Source organism: Aquarana catesbeiana, linkage group LG11 (genome assembly GCF_042186555.1).
Source record: "Aquarana catesbeiana isolate 2022-GZ linkage group LG11, ASM4218655v1, whole genome shotgun sequence".
Classification (NCBI taxonomy): domain Eukaryota; kingdom Metazoa; phylum Chordata; class Amphibia; order Anura; family Ranidae; genus Aquarana; species Aquarana catesbeiana.
This window is the reverse complement of record NC_133334.1, coordinates 226,073,102-226,097,058: the sequence shown is the minus strand read 5'-3', so window position 1 is coordinate 226,097,058 and position 23,957 is coordinate 226,073,102. Positions and strand designations below refer to the sequence as shown.

At 40.3% G+C, this 23,957-nt stretch overlaps 2 protein-coding genes across 2 annotated transcripts in view; one reads left to right on the top strand and one right to left on the bottom strand.

Annotated features, from left to right (window-relative positions):
- LOC141112528 (inactive hydroxysteroid dehydrogenase-like protein 1) overlaps positions 1-23,957 on the bottom strand; it is a 465,623-nt gene that overhangs the window by 342,578 nt on the left and 99,088 nt on the right. The gene's annotated exons all lie outside the window — the stretch shown is intronic.
- LOC141112527 (5-hydroxytryptamine receptor 3A-like) overlaps positions 4,644-23,957 on the top strand; it is a 105,702-nt gene continuing 86,388 nt past the window's right edge. The window contains exons 1-3 of the mRNA XM_073605440.1: positions 4,644-4,779; positions 7,854-8,002; positions 15,898-15,942. Coding sequence (XP_073461541.1) covers positions 4,692-4,779; positions 7,854-8,002; positions 15,898-15,942 — 282 coding nt within the window. The 5' untranslated portion in view covers positions 4,644-4,691. The remainder of the gene's footprint in view (positions 4,780-7,853; positions 8,003-15,897; positions 15,943-23,957) is intronic.

Genomic DNA, 23,957 nt, shown 5'->3' with positions numbered 1-23,957 from the left:
ATTTTGACCCCGGTTAAAGTGGTCAAACTAGGCTTAATGCATGTATTGGAACATCAATGGTCTCTTCATCAATATGGAAGGTACTCCCAGCTTCAGGCAAGTCCTGACCTCCAAATTTATTTGCCAGATTACACACTATGTGTATAAAACAGAAGACCGACCATAGCTTAATCCAGTATAAAACAATTTATTCAAATATAAAAAGTTGCACTTACATGCTGACAGGAACAAATGAGCATATATAATGCAGTAACATAAACAGCTTCACTGGCCAGCACCCAAAATGGCCGCAATTGGCCATGCATGCATGGTAACTTCCCCGTCATACATACTAGCTCCGCCCTAAGCGTTTTATCATAAATGACGTCATCAGGGGCATCTATGACAAAATGAGTAGGGAGGCACTAGGTGATCTTTCCTAGAGGGCTTTTCAAGCTATTTTCACATACTTTTCCTGGGTGATGTTCCCATGTATATAAGGACTGTGTAGTATTCGATGGTTGAAAATACTGTTTCTACTTCATTTAATGGAGTGTTTCTGGTGCTGAATTTCTTTTGAGTTTTTTTTGGGGGGATTATCGTTGTTTACACATTGAATGCATTTTCACAGTCACAATCTCATACTGGATGAGTTTTTTAAACACTATTGTATTTGTATGCACTTTGCACTTTAAGTATAGCGCTGTACTTTTTTATATAATAATTGAGATATACTCCACCTAGGTATAGTGCTAGCAGCCAATTTTCAAACTGAGACCAAAGCGCGCAGAGATCTGTTTGATATGAATGGAAATCTTTATTGTAAATTCACACAGAATTAATACCACACAAAATCAGATAAGAGCTTGATCACATTATCCTAAACACTGAAAACTTTAAACAGTAATATCATCAGTACATCGAAACAGTACATCTAATGAACAGCTAACATAAACACATAAACATTCCACAATGTGATGTAAACAGAGCCGGTAATCGGCTAGTTTTTCTCCTCACGTTGACAGCGGCTACTGTCAGAGGGACATCGGTCCCTCACACAGAGAGCCACCATCACCTCATCTGTGCTCACCAGTACCACCTGCTAGTGCCCACCAGTGGCACCTACCAGTGCACAACAGTGCCATCTATCCATTCTAATCAGAGCTGCCTATCAGTGCCCACCAGTGCCACCTACCAGTGCGCACCAGTGCCACCTATTAATGCCCACCAGTGCCACCTATTAGTGCTGATCAGTGCTGCCAATTGGTGCCCATCAGTGCCTCATCATCAGTGATGCCTATTAGTGTTACCTACCAGTGCCTATCAGTGCCACCCATCAGTGCCTCATCATCAGTGCTGCCTATTAGTGTTACCTACCAGTGCCTATCAGTGCCACCCATCAGTGCCCATCAGTGCCACCTATCAGTGCTACCTATCAGTGCTACATATTAGTGTCCTTCAGTGCCACCCATCAGTGCCACCCATCAGTGCCACCTATCAATGCCCACCAGTGCTGCCTCATCAGTGCCCACTAGTGCAGCCTTATCAGTGCCTATCAGTGCAGCCTATCAGTGCCCATCAGTGCAACCTCATCAGCGCACACCAATGAAGGAGAAAAATTACCTGTTTGCTAAATTTTATAACAAGCTATGAAAACATTTCTTTTTCTTTTTTCAAAAATGTTGGTCTTTTTTCGTTTGTTTAGCAAAAAATAAAAACCCCAGTATTGATTAACCACTTGCCTACTGGGCACTTAAACCCCCCTCCTGCCCAGACCAATTTTCAGCTTTCAGCGCTGTCACACTTTGAATGACAATTACTCAGTCATGCAACACTGTACCCAAATGAATTTTTTGTCCTTTTTTTCATACAAATAGAGCTTTCTTTTGGTGGCATTTGATCACCTCTGGGTTTTTTATTTTTTGCGCTATAAATGAAAAAAGACCGAAAATTTTGAAAAAAAATGCATTTTTCTTAGTTTCTGTGATAAAATTTTGCAAATTAGTAAGTTTTCTTCATAAATTTTGGCCACAATTTATACTGCTACATATCTTTAGTAAAAATAACCCAAATTAGTGGATATTATTTGGTCTCTGTGAAAGTTAGAGAGTTTACAAGTTATGGTGCAAATCATAAAAAATTGATCACACCTGATGTACTGGTGGCCTATCTCATTTCTTGCGACCCGAACAAGTCAGGAAAGTACAAATACCCCCTTTTTGAAAGTAGACATTCCAAGGTATTTAGTAAGATGCATGGTGAGCTTTTTGATGTTGTCATTTTTTCCCACAATTCATTGCAAAATGAAGATTTTTTTTTTTTTTTCCCCCCACAAAATTGTCATTGTAATAGGTTATTTCTCTCACATGGCATGTGTATACCACAAATAACACCCCAAAATACATTCTGCTACTCCTCCTGAGTATTATGATACCACATGTGAGGGACTTTTTCACAGCCTGGCCACATAGAGACCCAACATGCAGGGAGCGCCATCAGGTGTTATAGGAGCATAAATTACACATCTAACTACCTATTACACTTTTGAAGGCCCTGGAGCACCAGGACAATGACGCGTGACACTGACGTGGCACTGATGACAGATGGCACTGATACGTGGCACTGATGACAGATGGCACTGATGTGGCACTGACACTGATGTGGCACTGATGACAGATGGCACTAATACGTGGCACTGATGACAGATGGCACTAATACGTGGCACTGATGACAGATGGCACTAATACGTGGCACTGATGACAGATGGCACTAATACGTGGCACTGATGACAGATGGCACTAATACGTGGCACTGACAGATGGCACTAATACGTGGCACTGATGACACGTGACACTGATGACAGATGGCACTAATATGTGGCACTAACAGGTGGCACTGATGACAGGTGGCACTAATACCTGGCACTGATGACATGTGGCACTGATGACACGTGGCACTGATGACAGATGGCACTAATACGTGGCACTGATGACAGATGGCACTAATACGTGGCACTGATAGATGGCACTAATACGTGGCACAGATGGCACTGATGACAGATGGCACTGAAGACAGATGCAACTGATACGTGGCACTGATGACAGATGGCACGTGACACTGACAGGTGGCACTGATGACAGGTGGCACTGATGACAGATGGCACTATGTGGCACTGATGACAGATGGCACTGATGACAGATGGCACTATGTGGCACTGATGACAGATGGCACTATGTGGCACTGATGACAAATGGCACTATGTGGCACTGATGACAGATGACACTATGTGGCACTGATGACAGATGACAGTGACAGTGACAGATGGCACTGGGGATAGATGGAATGGACATGATAGTTGGGACAGATGGCAGGAACAGATGGCAGTTTGACACTTTATTTTCGTTTTTTTTTTTTTTTTTTTTTTTACTTGCCGCCACAGCGGTTCGTTCTCCCTCCTCACACGCTGTCTGTGTGAGGAGGGAGAGCCGCAGAACCCTGGCGATGAGAGATGATCTCATATGTAAACATATGAGATCGTCTCTCATTGGCACAGCCGATCGCGCTGAAAACGGCCGCTATGATTGGCCGTTTTCAGCGATCTGTGACTGACTGTGTCCGAGGGACACGGCCAGCACAGAACTTCCCCGATGCGCGCGCGCAGGAGCGCGCAATGCGGAAGTAAACAATAGGACGTCCAGGGACGGCCGCCCGGCAGATAGCGTCCGCGCTGCAGCCGTCTTTCGGCTATAGCGCGGGCGCGAAGTGGTTAAATACCACCAAAAGAAAGCTCTATTTGTGTGAAAAAAATTTATAAAAATGTAATTTGGGTACAGCATTGCATGACTGCGCAATTGTCATTTAAAGTGCAACAGTGCTAAAAGCTGGAAATTGGTCTGGGCAGGTCTGCCCTGTAGGCAAGTGGTTAATAGACAGCTTTACATAAAGCAGCAGGAGACACCAATGCCAGGTTGTTTGAACTGATAATAATCTGCTGTGAGTCTCTCAGTCTAGGAGGGGGTTGAAGTAGCCAAGACTGGCTTGGGCTCCTGATTCCATACCCCAACAATACACAGGGCCCCAAAATCCGTATCCAGGTCCTAGAATCCCAGAGTCTGTGTGTTTTGGGGAGACATGGACCCGAATCCAAAACACAGCCATTCCAAAGGTCCCCTGGGCACACACCTCCCAAAGAATAGAGCCCCCTCAAAAGCCAGGGCGCATAGTCAGTAGGCAAGAGGCTACCCTGCAGTCCCCTCCAAAATCCCCTGTCCCAGTTGGGTCTGTCACATGTGGCCTTCAGATTTTAGTCAGACAAAGCGAGCTTCCAATCAGTCAGTGCAGTACCCTTATTTAACCCATGTTGTTCTGCAATTTCTTTGTTGTGTGTTAAATGTTTACCTGGAAAAGATTGTATACAGTAGCAACAATCAAATAGAAAGGCTATAAATGGTAAAAAAAATGGCACAAGTATTATGGTTTCTATGGAAATTACCCTAAAAATGCATCAGCAGTTTTGCTAAAAGTCACTCATAACCTGAAGAAATACTGCAAACAATACATGAATAATATAGCCATCAAATGACAATTTAAGTTATGTAAAACTTACCCACTTATTTACCGAAGGATTGTGATGATGATGGGAAACAAGTTTTTCCACTATTTAAATATACTTTGCATTCTATTACATCCCTCCCACTAGAAAGTCTTTCACTATGGGGAAATTCTGGAGCTATACTGAATCCTCTATTAATATGTCTCCAAATATGTCGCTGATCTTGCTGCTCTCTTCGATCGTCCTAGGTAAGTGGTGTACCACATAGCATTCATTACTGAGGACAGAAAATTGTATTGTATTTATTTTTTGTTTCATACAGAAGATACACTCAGTTACATAATATATTAATACAATATCTCCAATTTTGCCAAGTTACGAGCTTATCCATAACGAGCTTAAGCGCTTAGCCATACTACATACTACACTACTCTACACAGAAATTAAAATTTTTTAATAGATCCTGTCCACACATATGCTGAGCGCTGAGAAAACGTGCAATCAATCTTGAGAGTGTTTATTCTATCTTTCTGGTAGATACATAGAACCCGTAATGCAATGCTTATTAACTCATGTCAATATACAGAAATGCATTACATGTTAACAAGTATTTTTTTTGTGAACACAACTTAACATAGTAGTGTGTGTGTGTGTGGTTATACAGTACGTGTGTATATACTGTCCCTTTGTCAGTCATTATTATTTAATGTATATGTAGTATGTGGTAGTGCCTATGAGCTGCTGGGAGGAATTGGAACCAACTTGTTGCTTTGTCCTGCATTAGAAAAGCACTGGTTTGCTTTAAGTTCTAAAAATGAAAAAAATTGCCTTCTGAAGCTCTGTTGGGGTGCAATTACAGTGCCTTGAAAAAGTATTCATACCCCTTGAAATTTTCCACATTTCAGATATTTATTCGTAAAACATTTTTGAAAAACATTAATCATTTTCCTTCCACTTCACAATTATGTGCCACTTTGTGTTGGTCTATCACATAAAATCCCAATCAAATCCATTTACGTTTTTGGTTGTAACATAACAAAATGAGGAAAATTTCAAGGGGTATGAATACTTTTTCAAGGCACTGTATGTAGGTTGCAGTTTTTTGTTCATTAGAAAGTTGATCATATCCCATTTTGAGTGCTTTGAAATGCTGCTGATGTTCTGTCCATATGCCGGTAAAAGCATTGGATTAAATATCATATTCTAATATTGTTTTTTTTCACATAAGAATATACGGTAAATGAGAGATGCACATATGTACCTCTGAGAATAAAAGACACAGGAGCTGTTATTGCTGACTTGTTTTTAAAGTGTATTTCTAGAAATAACTTTTTTGGATAGAATAGGGAAGGGTTAGACCTTCTGTCAAGTTATGCACAGTCAGAAAACCAAAATAAATCCGTGCTTGTGAAACCTGTGTGAACAAAATAATATAAAGGGGAAAGGGTAGTGATATGGATTTGTGACAAATTCAAAAGCGGCACCAACATCCCTGAATATTCAATGAATAAAAAGAGATTTTTTGAGGGGATTTTTGGGGTGCCAAAATGTTAGAAACAGAGAACTTATATATACAAATATATTTTATTGGTCCAAAAAATAGACAAATAAAAAGTGATTAGTGTTAAATGCATATAAACATCAAAAACAACTTGTCTAATGGTATGTCATCAGGAAGGAAGTTATCTTGTTACATAAAGGTGACAATTATGTAGTTATCCTGACATGTTTCGCCACCATGGGCTTCATCAGTGGGTATATTTATAGACCAATGTGTATCACTACATAGAAAACAAAACATAGTTTTAGACACCACATTAACATATTGTAGCAAGGTAAAAAACCAAGGTGGTTCAAAAAAGAAAAAGAGAAGAAAATTATGGATATTGTTTGCCATGTCAAATCATATCACCACTCACCCGACTCAACTTCCCTTTGCCTTCGAACAAGAGCAAAGGGTGCTGTGATAGACACCAGGGAACGCACACAACGGCCAACAAGGGCCCAAAGGGAACAAACCATATTGTAATAGTACTACGTTAGTTGTCTACTCTACTGAGTGATTGCAAAGCATAAATAGAAAAGGGACACTTTGGTGTGTCACTCCAATATCTAATGTAAACACGCACACAAAAAAAACTTTCTTTTATTTCCCCTTTTCTATTTATGCTTTGCAATCACTCAGTTGACAGTATGGCTTCATTATCTAGGGAGGCACTGACCTGAATGAATCGGACAGTCAGCAAAGTCTAAACATGATAAACTTCCATCCTGCATACTTGTAGGTGGGGTGCAGTGTGTTGCGGCAATAATAATTTACACAGTCAGGTGCAGTAAAGAACTTGTATTGAAATAATACAGCAACAGTTCACAACAAACTCGGTGGGATGTCTGCCCAACAGGGTGTACTCACGGTCTCCAGTAATGTGAAGAGAGCAGGTATTAGCCAGACTGACAGCTTCTGTTAAGAGAGCAGAATGTGGCCTGTCCTTCTTATGCTTATGGGGAGAGGTCCAAAGGAGATGCATCCTTGCGTATCAGGAACCTTTCCCTTACCACTAGTACTGTCCCTAACAGGCAGGGTACATGTCTCTACTCCATCAACTCGCAAAAAGCGTGATAAATCTGGGAGACAGGGCCTTAAATAGGCTCTGTTTGACCCAAGATGGCTGCTGAGTCACATGGGGCGGCAGTATCTAATCAGATAGCTTCCCCAGTGACCATGTTCCTCTTGACTTCCTCTCCAGCTGCAACGTTGCTGCAGAATGGCACTACTTGAAGTGGAGAAAGTAGACTGCACCTGCCTACATACTAGTTTCAAATTAACACATGACTAGGTAGCAAAGATCAAGATGACAGTCTTGGTGCCTGAAACTAAAAATAAGCCAGCAATGGCAGCTCCCGTGTGTTTATCCTCAATTATACTCTTTATATGCTAGGGACTGCACAGAAAGTTCCTTGAAACACTCTAAATTCCTGCTACCCAATTTGTGGCCCTTTTTACTTGCAGACCCAGGTACTGGGAATGGGGGCATTTAATTGCAAAGGGGGCTGTAAAGACAATGATCTCTATCAGTCTCAGCTAACAATTCTCCAGTCTCTGACTGTCTTGTGGAGCAGATTTCCATTTCTTAACAATACCTGTAGCATGTCTGCAGTATCTGACCCTCTTGTATGTCTGCTTCTGACAGTCTTCTGTAGCATTACATATGATGAGTATTATGTGTGTCCCTTTGGTGCTTTCAGGGGCCACAGTTGAGACCCTATACCCCATAAGTTTATATCCACTGATCTAAATTATGTGGCTTTTTTAAATTCACAGATAAAGTCTGGTGTCAGTCTGACTGTAGTTACCAAAAGCTGCTGCAATCATTAAACCTAGCAAATGCCTCAAAGGTGCGTCCAGTGAGGAATTGGAAAAATACATCCATAGTGAACATTGACATGACCTTATACACCATCGTAGATTTGGTAAGATCTTCATAAGATTCTGTGTGTTTTCAATCAAATTCATACATTTTCTTTATTTTCACAAACAAAAAAATTATCTCAAAGCTCTAGAAGGTGAGGCCTATAGGGTTGGGGTACCCAGTCAAGGAAAGATCATACACACACTTCTTGCTGTAAATTGTCTTGTATATTGTATTTGAGTTAACAATAATGAAATAAGACAGTTTCTATAGGCTTTAGCATTCAGGTAAAACAACAGTAGATATTTGCATAGTATTATAATATAGCAACTGTCAAAACAAATAGATAGAAGCGCACACCGGAGAGCTACCAAATTCAATGTGTATCAGAAAGGCTTCAGTTTTGCCTCCTCCCAAGCCATGCTCCTCTAATGTGTTTCACCTACTCATAGGCTTAGTCATAGAGGTCTTGGGGGCATGGATTAGGAAGGAGGCAAAGCAAGCAACTGACTGTATTTTGCCCCATCCATTTTTCCTTCCATCCTGACAAGTACTCCAGTCCCTGCTGCATAGAAACACCCCCATAACATGAATTTTACCACCTCCATGCTTTATTGTAGGAATGGTGTTATTTGGATCGTGAGCTGTACTGGATTTCTGCCAGACATATCATTTGGTGTTGAGGACAAATGATTCAATTTTAGTCTCATCTGACCATAACACCTTTTTTCATGTGGCCTCAGAATCTTCAAGGTGCGTTTTGGCAAAGCTCATGTGGCCTTTCTTGTAGATCCTCCCATACAAGCCATGACACTACCTGCCTGGAGTTTGCATGTTCTCCCTGTGCCTGCGTGGGTTTCCTCCGGGTACTCCGGTTTCCTCCCACACTCCAAAGACATGCTGGTAGGTTAATTGGCTTCTGTTCAAAATTGGCCCTAGTATATGAATGTGAGTTGGGGACCTTGGATTGTGGGCTCCTTGAGGGTAGGGACCGATGTGGGTGTACAATGTATGTGCGGAGTGCTGTGTGAATTGGCAGCACTATATGGGTACCTTAAATAAAAAATAGGGATGATTGTAGACACACACCCACACTCACTCAGGTTGAACTGGATGGACTGGTGTCTTTATTCAACCTTACTAACTATGTAACTATGTAACTATGTAACTATGTAACAAGCCACATTTGTGGATAATTTGTGATATTGTTCTCGCATGCACACAATGACCACTCTTTGTCAAAATTCCTGCAACTGCTTCAGATTTGCTGTAGGCCTCTTGGTAGCCCCTCTGACCAGTTTCCTCCTGGCTCTTTCATCCAGTTTGGAGCGACGTCCTGATCCAAGGAGGGTCTGTGTTGTACCAAATACCTTCCACTTCTTAATAATAGACTTCACTGTGCTTGTAGGCATTGATAAAGCCTTTGAAATGATTTTGTATCCCTCTCCTGACTTGTGCAGGTCCACAACTTTATCCTGGAGATCTTTGCACTACCAGGGACTGAAATGCTCCAGGAAAGCTCTTTTTCATGCTGAGCAAATCAAAATTACTACAGCTGATCACAGTTGAAAGTCAAATGGCTTTGTGTGCCATTGAGAAGGTGATTAGCTACACCTGATTGAGTTTACAAGTAATTTTTAGGAGGGGGGTGATCCTTTTTCTGCAGTTGTGAGATTCAATCTGGCATTTTCCATACAAGCGTTTTTGACTCCTGTAATGGGATTCACTACAATCTGGTGAGTAGACTGTGTGACCGGTGATGGTAGTGGAAGATTAACCCCTTTGATGCCCGCCGAATATTAGGAAGATTTTATCCAGAAATCATTCAGATTTTGTTTATTTATTTTTGAACACTATTTCACATTATTTTTGATTTTATGACACCTATGTTGGTGTTTTCACGATTGGACTTTAGTTGAAAGATTTTAGATATTATCAGCATTTCACTAGTTTTCACTAGTTTTCTGTGTTAGAAGATTACCCATTTTGCACTTGCACTTTATAGAGAGCGCGGTTTTAATTAACTTGTTGATTATTTTCCATTGTTTTAATTAACTTATTAATTATTTTCCATTTATTTTTTATATAACGTGCTGCTCTCATGTAAATTTCATGTTTATTAATTATTACTCCATCTGCACGGGTTGGTGGTATTTTCCATCTATTTTCTGTCCCAATTTATCTGCTTGCCTAGAATTCCTTTAGTCTTCCAGTGCTCTGGAACTTGTAGTTTCAAACAGTATAAAGTCTATGCTAACTTATGTTGACTAGACTACACATCCCACAATCTTCTGCTGTCAGTGAATGGCTTTTCCTTTGCATTCAGAAAGTGATCATCTCCTTGTTGAGTACTACAGAGAAAGTGCTTGCTGTATGGCATCAGAAGAAGTGTCTCTGAATGAAGATTGTAAGACAGCCAGCGCCTGACTACAGAAGTAAATTGGCTGAAGCTGTTATTTGTAGGCAATTTAATCTGCATTTATTATTATTTGTAAATGTAATTTTTGCTGTAGTAGGTTGTATACATTTTTTTGCTTGGTACAGGTCCCCCAGGTCATTGCCCAGTCCCCCATACAATCAGTTTGACACTCCCTTGCTTATTAGCCCAGAAAATATCCATTACTGTTTTTTTAACCACTTAAGGACCAGAAGATTTGCCCCCTTAATGACCAGGCCATTTTTGCGTTTCGGCACTGCGTGGCTTTAAGTGATAATTGCGCGGTCCTGTGATGTTGTACCCAAACAAAATTGAGGTCCTTTGTTTCCCACAAATAGAGCTTTCTTTTGGTGGTATTTGATCATCTCTGCGATTTTTTTTTTTTGCGCTATAAACAAAAAAAGAGCGAAATTTGGGAAACAAAACAATATTTTTTACTCTTTGCTATAATAAATATCCAAAAAACAAAAAAAAATAAAAAAAATGTCTTCATCACTTTAGGCCAATATGTATTCTTCCACATATTTTTGGTAAAAAACAATCGCAATAAGTGTATATTGATTGGTTTGCGCAAAAGATATAGCGTCTACAAAATAGGGAATATATTTATGGCATTTTTATTATTTATTTATTTTTAATAGTAATGGCAGTGATCAGCGATTTTTAGTGGGACTGTGACATTGCGGCGGACAGATCGGACACTTTTGACACTTTTTTGGGACCAGTGACATTTATACAGCAATCAGAGCTAAAAATAGCCACTGATTACTGTATAAATGTCACTGGCAGGGAAGGGATCAACACTAGAGGGCGATCCAGGGGTTAAGTGTTCGCTAGGGAGGCGTTTCTAACTGTGGGGGGAGTGGACTGACAGAGAGTAGAGAGAGATTGCTGTTCCTGATCACTAGGAACAGCAGACCTCTCTCTACTTCCCTGACAAAACGAGGATCTATCCGTTTACTTTGACATATCCCAGTTCTGGCTCTCTGAGGAGCGATCGCGGGTCGCCGGACGACAACGTGGCTGCCAGGTCCGGTGTCGCATCCACTATAGCCCTTAAAGCGGCCACCGTACAGCTACGGCGATTCACGCAGGGGAGCCAACCTGCTGCCGTTTACCGACAACGGCTGGTTAGCAAGTCGTTAATTTGACTCCCCTTTACGTCAGTGGGGTTCAGATTCAGCACCTGCACTTTAGTCATGTTCTCTGAACCTGCCTTGAACTGAAGCTGGCCATAGATGTATTAAAATTTAGCTGGTTTAGCAGGGACCAGACAAATTTCAGTCCATGTATTGCCTTCACTGTTTGACAGAGTTGGAAAACCTTTGTCAATCAGTAGATTCTGACAACGGAGAGTCCCACAGTCAGAATACAATGTCTTAGCAGGGAGGATTTCTCTATCCCCTCAACTGTATAGATCGAAGAAGCCATTCGTTTTCTTTTTTTTTCTTTTTTCAATCAGCCCTCTGATCGAAAAAAGATGAATCATCTATGGTCATGTAGCACCCTGGAGTTTAGGCAGGGTTGCTCCTCACAAATGTACTTGCCAGGAGTAATTATCCTGGTTGATTGCTAGAGCTCTATTGATTTCTCCCTAAGTTTGGCCTTGTTGCACTTTTCTCTTCTATCACTAGGTGACCGGGTACTTGGTGGTACTAGATACGAGAAGGGCAACGCAAGGTCAAGTTTTGGGTATATGGGGTATCTCAGCCAATTGGCAGGGATTTTCTTGAATCACTTAGCCTGCTGGGAAAGCCTATTTAATTCGGGTGAGGTCAGGTTATCTGTGCTCTGTGCCACCTGGACGGCTGTCTGGGTGGACGTGTGTTGTATTGCCCGGGTTGCTAGGCTGGAGATGGGTCCTATCCCGGTCACATCTGGTTGCTAGGCTGTCTGAGGGGCCTATCCAGAAGTAAGAGAGCAGTACAGGGTTGAGACTGCTGCTTGCAGTCCAACCAAAAGTGACGGTTCTGTCGGCCGGAGAACCTGTTGTCTGAGGTAGAGGGGAAGCTGTCGCCAGTAAGGGACCAACCATCTTGTTACCAGGGACCACAGTGAGTAACTGAAGCAAGTACCGGAGCAGTATTCTCACCAACCGGGGACGATGAAGAATCTGGAAACTTCATCAGGAATCAAGCCAGGGACCCAGCCAGAGGAGGTGATGCTTCCAGAGCAGCCTTGTGTGTCAAGCCAGGGACCGAGCAGGCCAGCGGGGGTGAAGCTTGAGAGGTATCTAGAGGTCCAAGCTAGGGACCCAGAAGAGAAGCGGGGGTAACGCTTGAGGAAGATACCACCGTGAAGATTGAAGAAGCTCAAGGGATTCAATGGCAGTGAATCAGTGGGTCTAGTGAGAGATCAGGAGCTCAGTGTATTGAAGAACTACAAGGTGTGATTGTAGTAAAAGTGAAAGAACTGTTAAGCCTTGTGTTTGGAACTGTTAAAGACTGTTGCCATAAGAGACAGCATTCCTACACATGCAGATGTGGCGTCTTGCTGGATGCCTTTCCCTGCATAGCTGTCCTCCTATTGAAGTTTGAGTCTGTCAATTAATCTTGCAATTACCTAAGGGTGTCCTGGCCCTAACACTCTCTCCCCCAAAAAGGTTTGTTAAGGGAAAAAAACTTTCTTTTCCATCCAAGAAGTGTTTGGCGCCCAATAACTTTAACAACTATACACCTACCATGCCTCACAAACCACTACACACGGAAGAATGTCAGCTATCCCTGGCCCTGGAGTTCTCATTAGATCAAAGGAGGCCCGGGACCTTTCTACAGTCACATTGAACCCAGGTAGACGCATGTTACAGGGAAACGCATTGGGTGCCGCATATGTGAAGTCATCATGCATGGGTTGGCTGTCAAGGATTGCAGCCGTGCTTGCTGTTTGTTAACGCTGGTTTCAAGCTTCTAATGTGTAATACTTTTTTAAGTACTTTTTTAATAAATAGTTTGTTTTGGCATATTACACTATAAAGCCTCTTCATTCTTTTATATATACATGAACCTAACTGAGAGTCAGCACTCATATGCTCCATGTAAAAATCGGCCAATACCCTCGGATGATATCGGCATTGGGATTGGGTCTGGAGGAGTTGTTTCCTAGCTGCTAATTCCTATGATCGCTGTTTGTTGTTTCTTATGAGGACGGATAATACTTGCTCATAATTGTATTGGACAACATAGACAAGCAACACAAGTGGAATGGTTATCCCTGAATGAACCAAAGGCGTATGTATACCATTATCTGGTGAGTGGCCAATCTATGTGGTGGTGGTGTTGTCACTGGAGTGGTGTAATAGTGACAAATAATCACAGATGAGGAATTAAGAGCACAGGAATAGCACATTCACAGTGGACAGTCCACACAGGGATTCACTGTTCAATTGGCACATCGCAAGCATCAGCAAAAATTGGACAATAATATATAGAATTTAATACACAGATATTGGAAGTTTAAGTGGTGTTATTTTGAAGTATATTTTTTGATTTATGGTTATGATCAAGAGTGTGGGTATGTAATAGTGATCATATACCATTGGGCTATATTTATATCTTGTTTTCATTTATGTCACTTATATGATCTATTTTAGAAAAAGTGGTGTATTTCATGTTATGATATTGGGGGTAGCGCAGCCAACACTATTTTTACTTTAATTTTATTTCACTTACCGGAGGAATTCATTGCTTGACTGCAGCAACCAGCTTTATATGTTTTTTATGTTTTTTGTATTGCTTGAACAATAAGAGTTATTTTGCGCTGGTGACTCACACACACTTATTTTAATTCCTATGGAGAGCTAGTGGTGATTGGAGTTTTGGAGCAAGTAAGATCTCTATAACTTGAGATCAGATACTTCTGGTAAGAGGCGTGATTTTATATGGGGATAGCACTTCCATGAGCCCCTTCATGCTGTGTTGTTTGAGAACTGAACAGTCACTTGGACATTAACTTTGTAATTGGATTTATTGATTTGGGACTGAAATTTATGAATTTCTTTATGAATGTATTTATTGCCACATATAGTAAAATGTGCCAATAAATGCATTCATAAGGAATGAATAAACCTGCTTTGAAGAGTAGAAGCATGTGTCTCAGGAGTCGGCCTCAGTGGTTTAAGTACAGAGGAGGACTGTTGTATCTCACTGGAGTCCAGCTCTTCCCATTGTGACAGACAGGGCATTAGCCAAGCTTCATTAAAGCTTGCATCTCTGACTTCATCACGCTTTTCCTCTTCGGAAGTGATAGTTCATAGCGGAAAGCGAGCGAAGCTAGCCTCGGGAGATGCTGCCGTTCGGATCCATTGTCATGCTGTGTGTTTGATCGCGCTCATTCAGCTGCTTTTCTGTAAGTGCAATTCCTTTGAGCTCAATAAAATTTTTTTACTCAAATGCTACACTATGGGAGCCCTTTCTGCTTTTATGTTTTTAAGTGATATCGAATGATACAGATTCAGCATTCTCAGATGTCCCATAGGTTTTTGGGAGACCGAATTCCCTGGGCTTGGTGAGACCAACTTATTGGTCTTTTCAGTGGGTAAGGAGAATTTATGCTCACTTCGGGTGTCCTGCCTCTTAGGATGAGGGATCTTCTGTCACGATTTGTTTTGCATTGTTCACTGGTTAATTTCCTTCTTGCAAGATTAATGGGACTTATTTAATTTCTAATTTTTAATTTAATTTTTCACATTGGGACTTCACTTTAGTTTTCCATATTTGTACTGTTTTCACATATGATTTTGTGTTTAACTACAATATTTCATATTTGGATCTTTAGTGATTCATATCTGGAGTGTTTTCACTCACGGTTGATAATTATTATTTATTACTTGTTTATGTGAATTTTACGATTTTTTATATAATTTTATTTATACTTTATATGGTATATTATTTATTTTATTATTGGTGATCTAATATTCACGATTTCTACTCTCCATTTCTACTCCAGATTCATATCTGAAGTGTTCTCACCCACGGTTGTTAATTATTGATCATCTGTTAATGTGATTTTTATGATTTTTTATATTTATATTTATACTTTATACGGTATATTATTTATTATATTTTGAGTGTTTTTATTTAGTGGGTGACATAAGCTTCACGATTTTTACTCACTAGTTTATCAGAATTCAAAATATTTTTGGAGTTGGCACTTCACTTTAGTTTTCATTTTTTTAGTTTGCTTTCACCATTTCATGATGTCACTATTTGTTTCTAGTGAAATTTTTTGGGGAATATCAATTTTATGATAGTAGCGCTGCACCATTTTTCACTTCATATTTATATATATTGTTGTTTAGATATTGATCTATGTTTTTGCTGAGTAATGATCATTTGTCACTAAGAGAAACGCACCTGATCATCTTAAAAGTTTCTTTTCATCCCTAGTTGTCCGTGCTGTAAGTAATAGCTGGTGCAGCAAATAAAAATCATTTATAGCTTACAGTGGATTGAGTTCACATTGTTTGCTTATATCTCACTATTGTCATTCCTATAACAATGATCAAATCTTATTTGTTTCAGGATATGAGCATGCAAACTGCTACAACCTTTGTCTGGTTCTACATGGTAAGGTCTTATGGATTAAGCCAAGTAATTGATTTTTTTTTTAGATATACATGTGAAAGAGATCAGTTTTGTTTTATATCATTTAATGAAGCTTGGGAGCCGCTGTTTTCTTATTTATGGCAGTAAAGAGGTACAGTAGTTTGTACTCAAAATAATGATGTGGTAATTATAACATATATGTTGTTATACATAAAAAAAAACTTGTGCTAAGTTAATTGGGGCTCTGGGACTGCTGCAACTTGATCTTGAATACTAGATCCAATATAACAGGTACTCTGTCCCCACTTCCGTCGGACTTTGCCGCAGTGAGGTACGTCAGAAGTTCGGCCCCCTCCTTCTCCTGCTGCCGGGCCAGTAAGGGAGAGCAGCGCGCTTCGCACATGCACAGTAAGGACCCGGCTGTGAAGCCACAAGGCTTCACTGCTGGGTTCCCTTACTGGCAATGACGGGGGAAGCACCCGACAGCCAATGGAAACATCGGCTTGGGTGCCGACATCGCTGAAATCGTGGACAGGTAAGTGTCCTAGTATTAAAAGTCAACAGCTACAGTATGTGTAGCTGATGACTTTTCATTTTTGGAGGGGGGGGGGGCGGAATTCCGCTTTAAAAATCAGTGCATATAGTTAAAATATTACACTTCCGTGCACATGATTGAAAAGATACATGTAAAGATTTAGTGATAACTTAAGAAATTCATATATTAGCACCTTTACATTTTTGGAGTACAGAGCACTTTGAAGGCACATGCAAACTTTAAGTTGGATTATGAATTTATTGGATATGGACTTTTGAACAGATTTTTGCCTGCATTTTTTGTTGAAAGAACAACAGCAAGTAATATAAAGTACTGAGAACTATATACTGTATGCATTATACCTATCTATCCAGCAGGTGGTACTGTAGTGTGTATCTATGGTAATGTAATCAGAGGAAGTGTTATCTTTCTCAGTGTATGTGTTCTCTTATATTCCTGCTTCCTGTTCCATGATACAGACATGCTATAAGATATGTTCCGCTAATCCTTCATAAAAATAAAGCCATTTGCGGTATCCAAAAAGCTTCCAGTGCATGATTTTAATACTCTAACAACAGGTTATGGACCCAGGCACCCCCAGCACACCTAGCAGGCAACCAGCAGAGACCCAGGCATCCAGGCACTGGAGAGGTTATTGCAAGTCAGTGAGTACTGTATACAAGCTACTGAAAGATGGCAAGCAGTTCAGATGTGAAGTTTGCCATTGCAAAGCTGAACAATGCCAATTACTAGCTGTGGAAGTTCAAGCTAGAAATGCTTTTTAGCATGGATGACTTGTGGCAAGTGCTGAATACAGACAGGCCCACAAACGGAGAGACAGAGAACTGGGGCAGGAAGGATAGACAGGCAAAAGCGACTATGAGCTTATTAGTGGAAGATGACAAGCTTATCCACATAAGAACAGAGAAAATGACCAAAGGTATGTGGACTTCATTACAAAAACTGCATGAGGGCTCAAGCCTCAACAGTAAGCTGTTTCTATTAAGAAAGCTTTATAAGATCAGACTAGAAGAACGCCAGCAAATGTGTGACCACGTGAATGCTATGCTAGAGATCATAGAGCAGCTGCGTGCCATCGGAGGAGACATCAAAGATAACCATATTGTTGATTGAGGGTAATAGTGGAGTCAGCAGTGATAATACACCTGTAATATCAAATCCCGGGGTGAATGCGTGGCAATTTCCAAAACAAAGCCAGAGGAAACACAAGGAGGAAATAATATGCACTGATACAATACTAAGAGGCGCATACACAAATGCTAGGAGCCTAGCTAATAACATAGAGGAACTGGAGCTGCTATTACATGAGGAGGACTTAGACTTTGTGGGAATAACTGAAACTTGGTTTGACAGCTCACACGATTGGCTGGCAAACATCCAGGGGTATTCCTTGTATCGGAAGGATAGGGAAGGTAGAAGGGGGTGTGTCTAAATATAAGAATGATGTAAGGTACAGAGGAGCAATGTTATGACTGGGACAAGGGGGAGGTGGAATCAGTGATGGTAGAACTTCAAAGAGAAGTAGTAAGTGGGAAACTAATAGTGGGGGTAAGTTATAGGCCCCCCACCCTGAAGGAAGAGGAGGAGCTGGATCTCCTGTTACAGTTAAAAATAGCGGCAAGGCAGGGAAGTGTCATCATAATGGGGGACTTCAATTATTTGGATATTGACTGGGCAAAGGGGACAGCTTACTCACTAAAGGCCCATAATTTCATGAATGTCTTACAGGACAACTTAATATCAATTGGTGGATTCCCCAACTAGAAAAATTCCCCAACTAGAGAAAAAAATGGCCTTTAAACTATATAAAGTGGATGGGTCACCGTCAGCATTCCAACACTGCAGGGAATGCGATAAGAAGTGTAAGAACGCAATCAGGACGGCTAAAAAAGATGAAAGACACATAGCAGAGGAGAGTAAAAAAAATCCAAAGACATTTTATAGGTACTGTATATTAACAGTAAAAAGGCAAAATCACCACATTGCCCACATGAAAGACGAGGATGGGAGGATGGTCACGGATGACACAGGGAAGGCAACTGTACTAAATGCCTTCTTCTCCTCAGCTTTTACGCTGGAAAAGGAGGCGTATACCAACCACGACAGTACTGTTAGTGACACATCACAGGGCATACCCTCGTGGCTAACAGAGGCCGGAGTGAAGGAAAGACTTAACAAACTTATTACAAATAAATCACCAGGATCACCAGGCTTACACCCAAGAGTCCTCAGAAAACTCAATGAGGTTATATCCAGACCATTGTTCCTAATCTTTGCAGACAGCATACTGATAGGATTGGTACCAATTGATTTGATTTGATTGGAGAAAAGTCAATGTGGTACCAATATTCAAAAAAAGACAGAGACAAATCCCTGGAAACTATAAGCCAGTCAACCTAACATCAATAGTGGGTAAATTATTGGAGGGGATGATAAGGGACTATATCCAAAAAAGTGAGCTGCCATCTAGGCAGGGGAAGGACTGTGGATTTAGTGTACCTGGATTATGAAAAGCATTCGATACAGTCCTCCATAAACGATTAATTTACAAGTTGAGGTCTGCAGGCATGGACTAAAAGGTTTGTTCTTGGGTAAAAAAATGGTTACAGGGGCATGTCCAAAGGGTGGTGATAAATAACGTTTACTCAGACTGGTCTGGAGTGGTAAGTGGGGTACCCCAAAACGATAATCCTACTACTTTATAAAACTCTTGTTAGACCACATCTGGAGTACGCCACCCAGTTCTGGTCACCAGTCCTCAGAAGGGATATGCTGGAACTGGAGAGAGTCCAAAGAAGAGCAACAAAATTAATAGGGGGCTGGAGGACCTCAAATACGAGGAACAACTGCAAGCACTAAATTTATTCTCACTGGAGAAATGACGCTTGAGAGGAGATATGACAGCTATTTACAAATACCTCAATGGCACTCTCAGCATAGGAAACAAACTTTTCAGTCTCAAGGAGTGTAGGAGGAAACGGTGCCACACAATAAGATTGGAGGAGAAGCGGTTTAACTTTAAACTGCGCAGGGGGTTCTTCACTGTCAGGGCTATAAGGATGTGGAACTCTCTTCCACAATTGGTGGTGACAGCGGGGAATATAGATATTTTTAAGAGACTCTTGGGATGTAAAATCTTAAAGATCACAACATACAGGGATATAATAAATAATTATACGTAACTGAATTTAAACCTCTAGAAATAAGTGGAGTAAATAGTAGCACTCAAATAAATAAAAAATGAAAAAAAAAAAAAAATGAAAAATAAAATTGTGCTAATGAAAGCAATGATCAATCTAAATGAACAGTAAAAGTATATATGTGTGAATATTGACAATATAAGGGCCAATTATTCCACGCTTAGGAATAAAAGGAACTGCAGCCCCCCCCCCAGCAAAAAACATCACCTCAGTGAAGTTCAAAAAAAGGGGATCCTATTATGGGGGAATTGGCGCTGTTCAAGAGTGTTCAACATATATTAAAAAAAAAATAATGCAAATCAATAAATAATAAATACAAATCAATAAAAATAAATACTCTAGGTAATATAAACGCAAACACACTGATGTGCTATAAAGTGCAGAGTGCTAGAAAAATATGTGATCTGAAATATATATAGAATAAATACAATTCATGAAAAATAAAATAAATAACAGTGATAATTAGTAACACCAAATAACGTCCTGTAAAAAAGATGAAAAATAGAACAAATAATTGAACCCTAATTGAAAATCAGTTACAATATGAATGTGATCTGGCAAAAAAAGTTATTGGTGAACACTGTGAGCAAACACATCCTATCACACACCCTGTGGCAGATGTAAAAATGATAAATGAAGTCTTAACATAAAGTTCATATCATGTGAATATATTCTAACAAAAAAAATTATTGGTGAACACTTTGAGCAAACACATCATATCACATAATAATCAAAACAACACACCCTGTGACAGATGTGAAAATAATGAATAAAGTGTTAACATAAAGTTAATAAATTATGAATATTCCAATGAATGGTCTGAAAAAATCTATAAATGAAAACTCTTGGTTGTTCTTTGTGATCTTCCACCACACCTCAGTGTTTGTGCTTCCACTCCCACTTAAAGATTTGCACTCACCAGCTACAATTGCCTCCCACTCTCGTGTTTGGCATAACTCGCCTCAACACTCCTCTCCCACTCTGCCATAAAGGACAAATATGTGTTTGGTAGAAGACTCCCTCAACTCAAATTTTATCGGAAATTCATAGATGACCTCCTGTTCATCTGGGAGGGATCAGAAGAATCTGTGATTCAGTTTCTAGGGGATCTGAACACTAATCGCAACAACATCAAATTGGAGTATTATGCCGCGTACACACGGTCGGACTTTTCATCTACAAAAGTCCGACGGACGCCGACGGATTAAAGCTGGCTGACAATCCGATCGTGTGTGGGCTTCCCCGGACTTTCAGCGGACTTTCAGCGGACTTTTCCAGCCTCAAATCTGACGGACTTTAGATTTGAAACATGCTTCAAATCTTTACGTCATAACTATGCCGGACCCAGAAATCCGCTCGTCTGTGTGCTAGTCCGATGGACAAAAACCCACGCTAGGGTAGCTATTGGCTACTGGCTATCAACTTCCTTATTTTAGTCCGGTGTACGTCATCACGTACGAATCCGTCGGACTTTTGTGTGATCGTATGTAGGCAAGTCCGTTCGTAAGAAAGTCTGCCGCAAGTACGCCAAAAGTCCGCCAAAAGTCTGACAAAAGTCCGTCGAAAGTCTGTCGGACTTTTGTAGCCGAAAAGTCCGACCGTGTGTACGCGGCATTAGATTAGTGATCGATAAATTTCCTGGATTTAACTATCGAGATGGATAAGAATGCTTTGAGGACTAAAGCATATTTCAAATCAACAGACCGTAATAGTTTTTTGTCCATCAGAAGTAGCCATCACCCGGCCTGGATTAAAAACATCCCGAAGGGCCAGATGCTCAGAGTCCGCAGGAACGGCACAGAACAAAATGATTACATTGCACAATCCCATGTACTCAAAGAAAGATTCCTTCAGAAGGGATATAAGAAGAGTTTTCTGGATAAAACCATTCAAGAGGTAGCAGAAATCCCTAGAGAACAGTGCTTAAAGGAAAAGGATGACTTATTAGTGGATAACCAACATCAGTGGTGTTTCATAACAAATTTTTATTGCCAGTATAAGGAGATTGAGTTGATCTTCAAAAAACACTGGCACATTCTATGCAGGAACAGACATTTGGGTGAGGTTCTACCGAAGCAACCCAAATTCATCTACAGGTGGGCCCCCAATATTGGGAATAGGGTAGTAAGAAAAATTCTAAACCCACCCCATGAACAAGCCATTAAAATAAATTTAAAAGGCTTTTATGCATGTAGGAAATGCATCTGCTGCAGGACTGCGAAGGTCAGCAACAGAGGTAGAACTGAAATCACCAATAGGGATGAAGAATCTTTTGCAATAAGGGAATTTATTACTTGCAATTCCTCTTATGTAGTCTATATTTTATGGTGCCCTTGCGGGCTATTGTATGTAGGTCACACTAAGAGACTTTTAAAGATAGGAGTGGCAGACATCAGGAAGGGGTTCAAGCATTATAGTGTGTCTCCTCACTTCAAAGAGAATCATGATCAGGACCAGAGCCTGCTGCAATTTTGTGGTATTGATCATGTTCATCCCTCTTGGAGGGGATCTAATTGGGTCAGGGAACTATCTCAGAGAGAGACTCGATGGATCTTTTTGATGAAGAGTTTATTTCCAAGAGGGATGAACATTGAATTAGACCTGAACTGCTTTATCAGCAATTTTTAATGGGTGCAAGTAATATTATCTACAGCATCAGTCCCTGTGGTATGTTATTAATATATATATTTCATATACACATAATTTTTCAATTTATTATGCACTCTTTGAGCATTTTTCCATCATGCTCAGGGATAGCATGGGATACTGTGCTTAAATGATGGGCTTTAGGGTGGGGCTGGCTGGCAGGAGATGTCGCACCGCTGCTTATCAGTCCGCCTGCATTCTCTGCTCACAGTTATCTAAAAGGTAGTTCTAATAACATCTAGTCTCTATTTTTCACTTTTCTGCTATATAGATTTTTTTGCTGATTTTTATATTTTTTTTATATTTTAAATCATTGGTCATGTTTTATGGGTGTATTTTTTAGAGATATTAAACTCACTCACGTGTGTTGATCATATGATTAACTATGATAATATTATTTACCAAGTTGTGTACTTGCTCATCAATATTTTGAACTTTATTAAAACATCACTGCAATAATAGGCTGTAAAAGGCGGTGTATTGCAGAGATGGGGACACAGGAAGTGAGCAGGAGCTAGTTGCTTTGTCTCCGCCCACTTGGGGAGTCTAGGAAATAAAGGGAGAAGCATTATGCCGTACTGCCAATCCCATGAATAAGTCGGTTGCGATGAAACATGTCGGGGCGTGGCTATACGGCAAGCATCTGAAGCATGACGCAAGACGTTGTGCCGTGACACGCTGCATCGAATGGTGGAGGCTTGAGACTAGGAGTGGGTGAGACTGCATAGCTGACACACTATCCTGGGTCCGCCGTGACCACTATAGATTGCTTTACCAGTGCATGGAGTTTATGTTACGATTTCCTTTGGAGTGTTTTTTTGGCCTGCTTTTGTTTTTACACATGTGAGTGCAATGATGTGCGATGGTTTGAACTTTTAATACATTTGCTGTACTTTATCACACTATTTGGAGCATTTTTTCATTTTCATGTAGAGCAATCACTTCTTGAGGAAAAGGATTTGTTGCATTTACGCTCTCTATTTGGAGATCACGTTTGGAATCTGGAGATCACATTTTAACCCCCAATAAGTGTGGGTCGAGGCGAGTTATGCCAAACACAAGAGTGGGAGGCAATTGTAGCTGGTGAGTGAAAATCTTTAAGTGGGAGTGGAAGCACAAACACTGAGGTGTGGTGGAAGATCACAAAGAACAACCAAGAGTTTTCATTTATAGATTTTTTCAGACCATTCATCGGAATATTCATAATTTATGAACTTTATGTTAACACTTTATTCATTATTTTCATATCTGTCACAGGGTGTGTTGTTTTGATTAGTATGTGATATGATGTGTTTGCTCACAGTGTTCACCAATAACTTTTTTTGTTAGAATATATTCACATGATATGAACTTTATGTTAAGACTTCATTTATCATTTTTACATCTGCCACAGGGTGAGTTGCTTTGAACATTATGTGATAGGATGTGTTTGCTCACAGTGTTCACCATTAACTTTTTTTGTCAGATCACATTCATATTGTGACTGATTTTCAATGAAGGTATTATTGTCAATATTCACATATATATACTTTTACTGTTCATTTAGATTGATCATTGCTTTCATTAACCCTTTTTTATTTTTCATTTTTATTTTTATTTATTTATTTATTTTTTTAATTTGAGCGCTACTATTA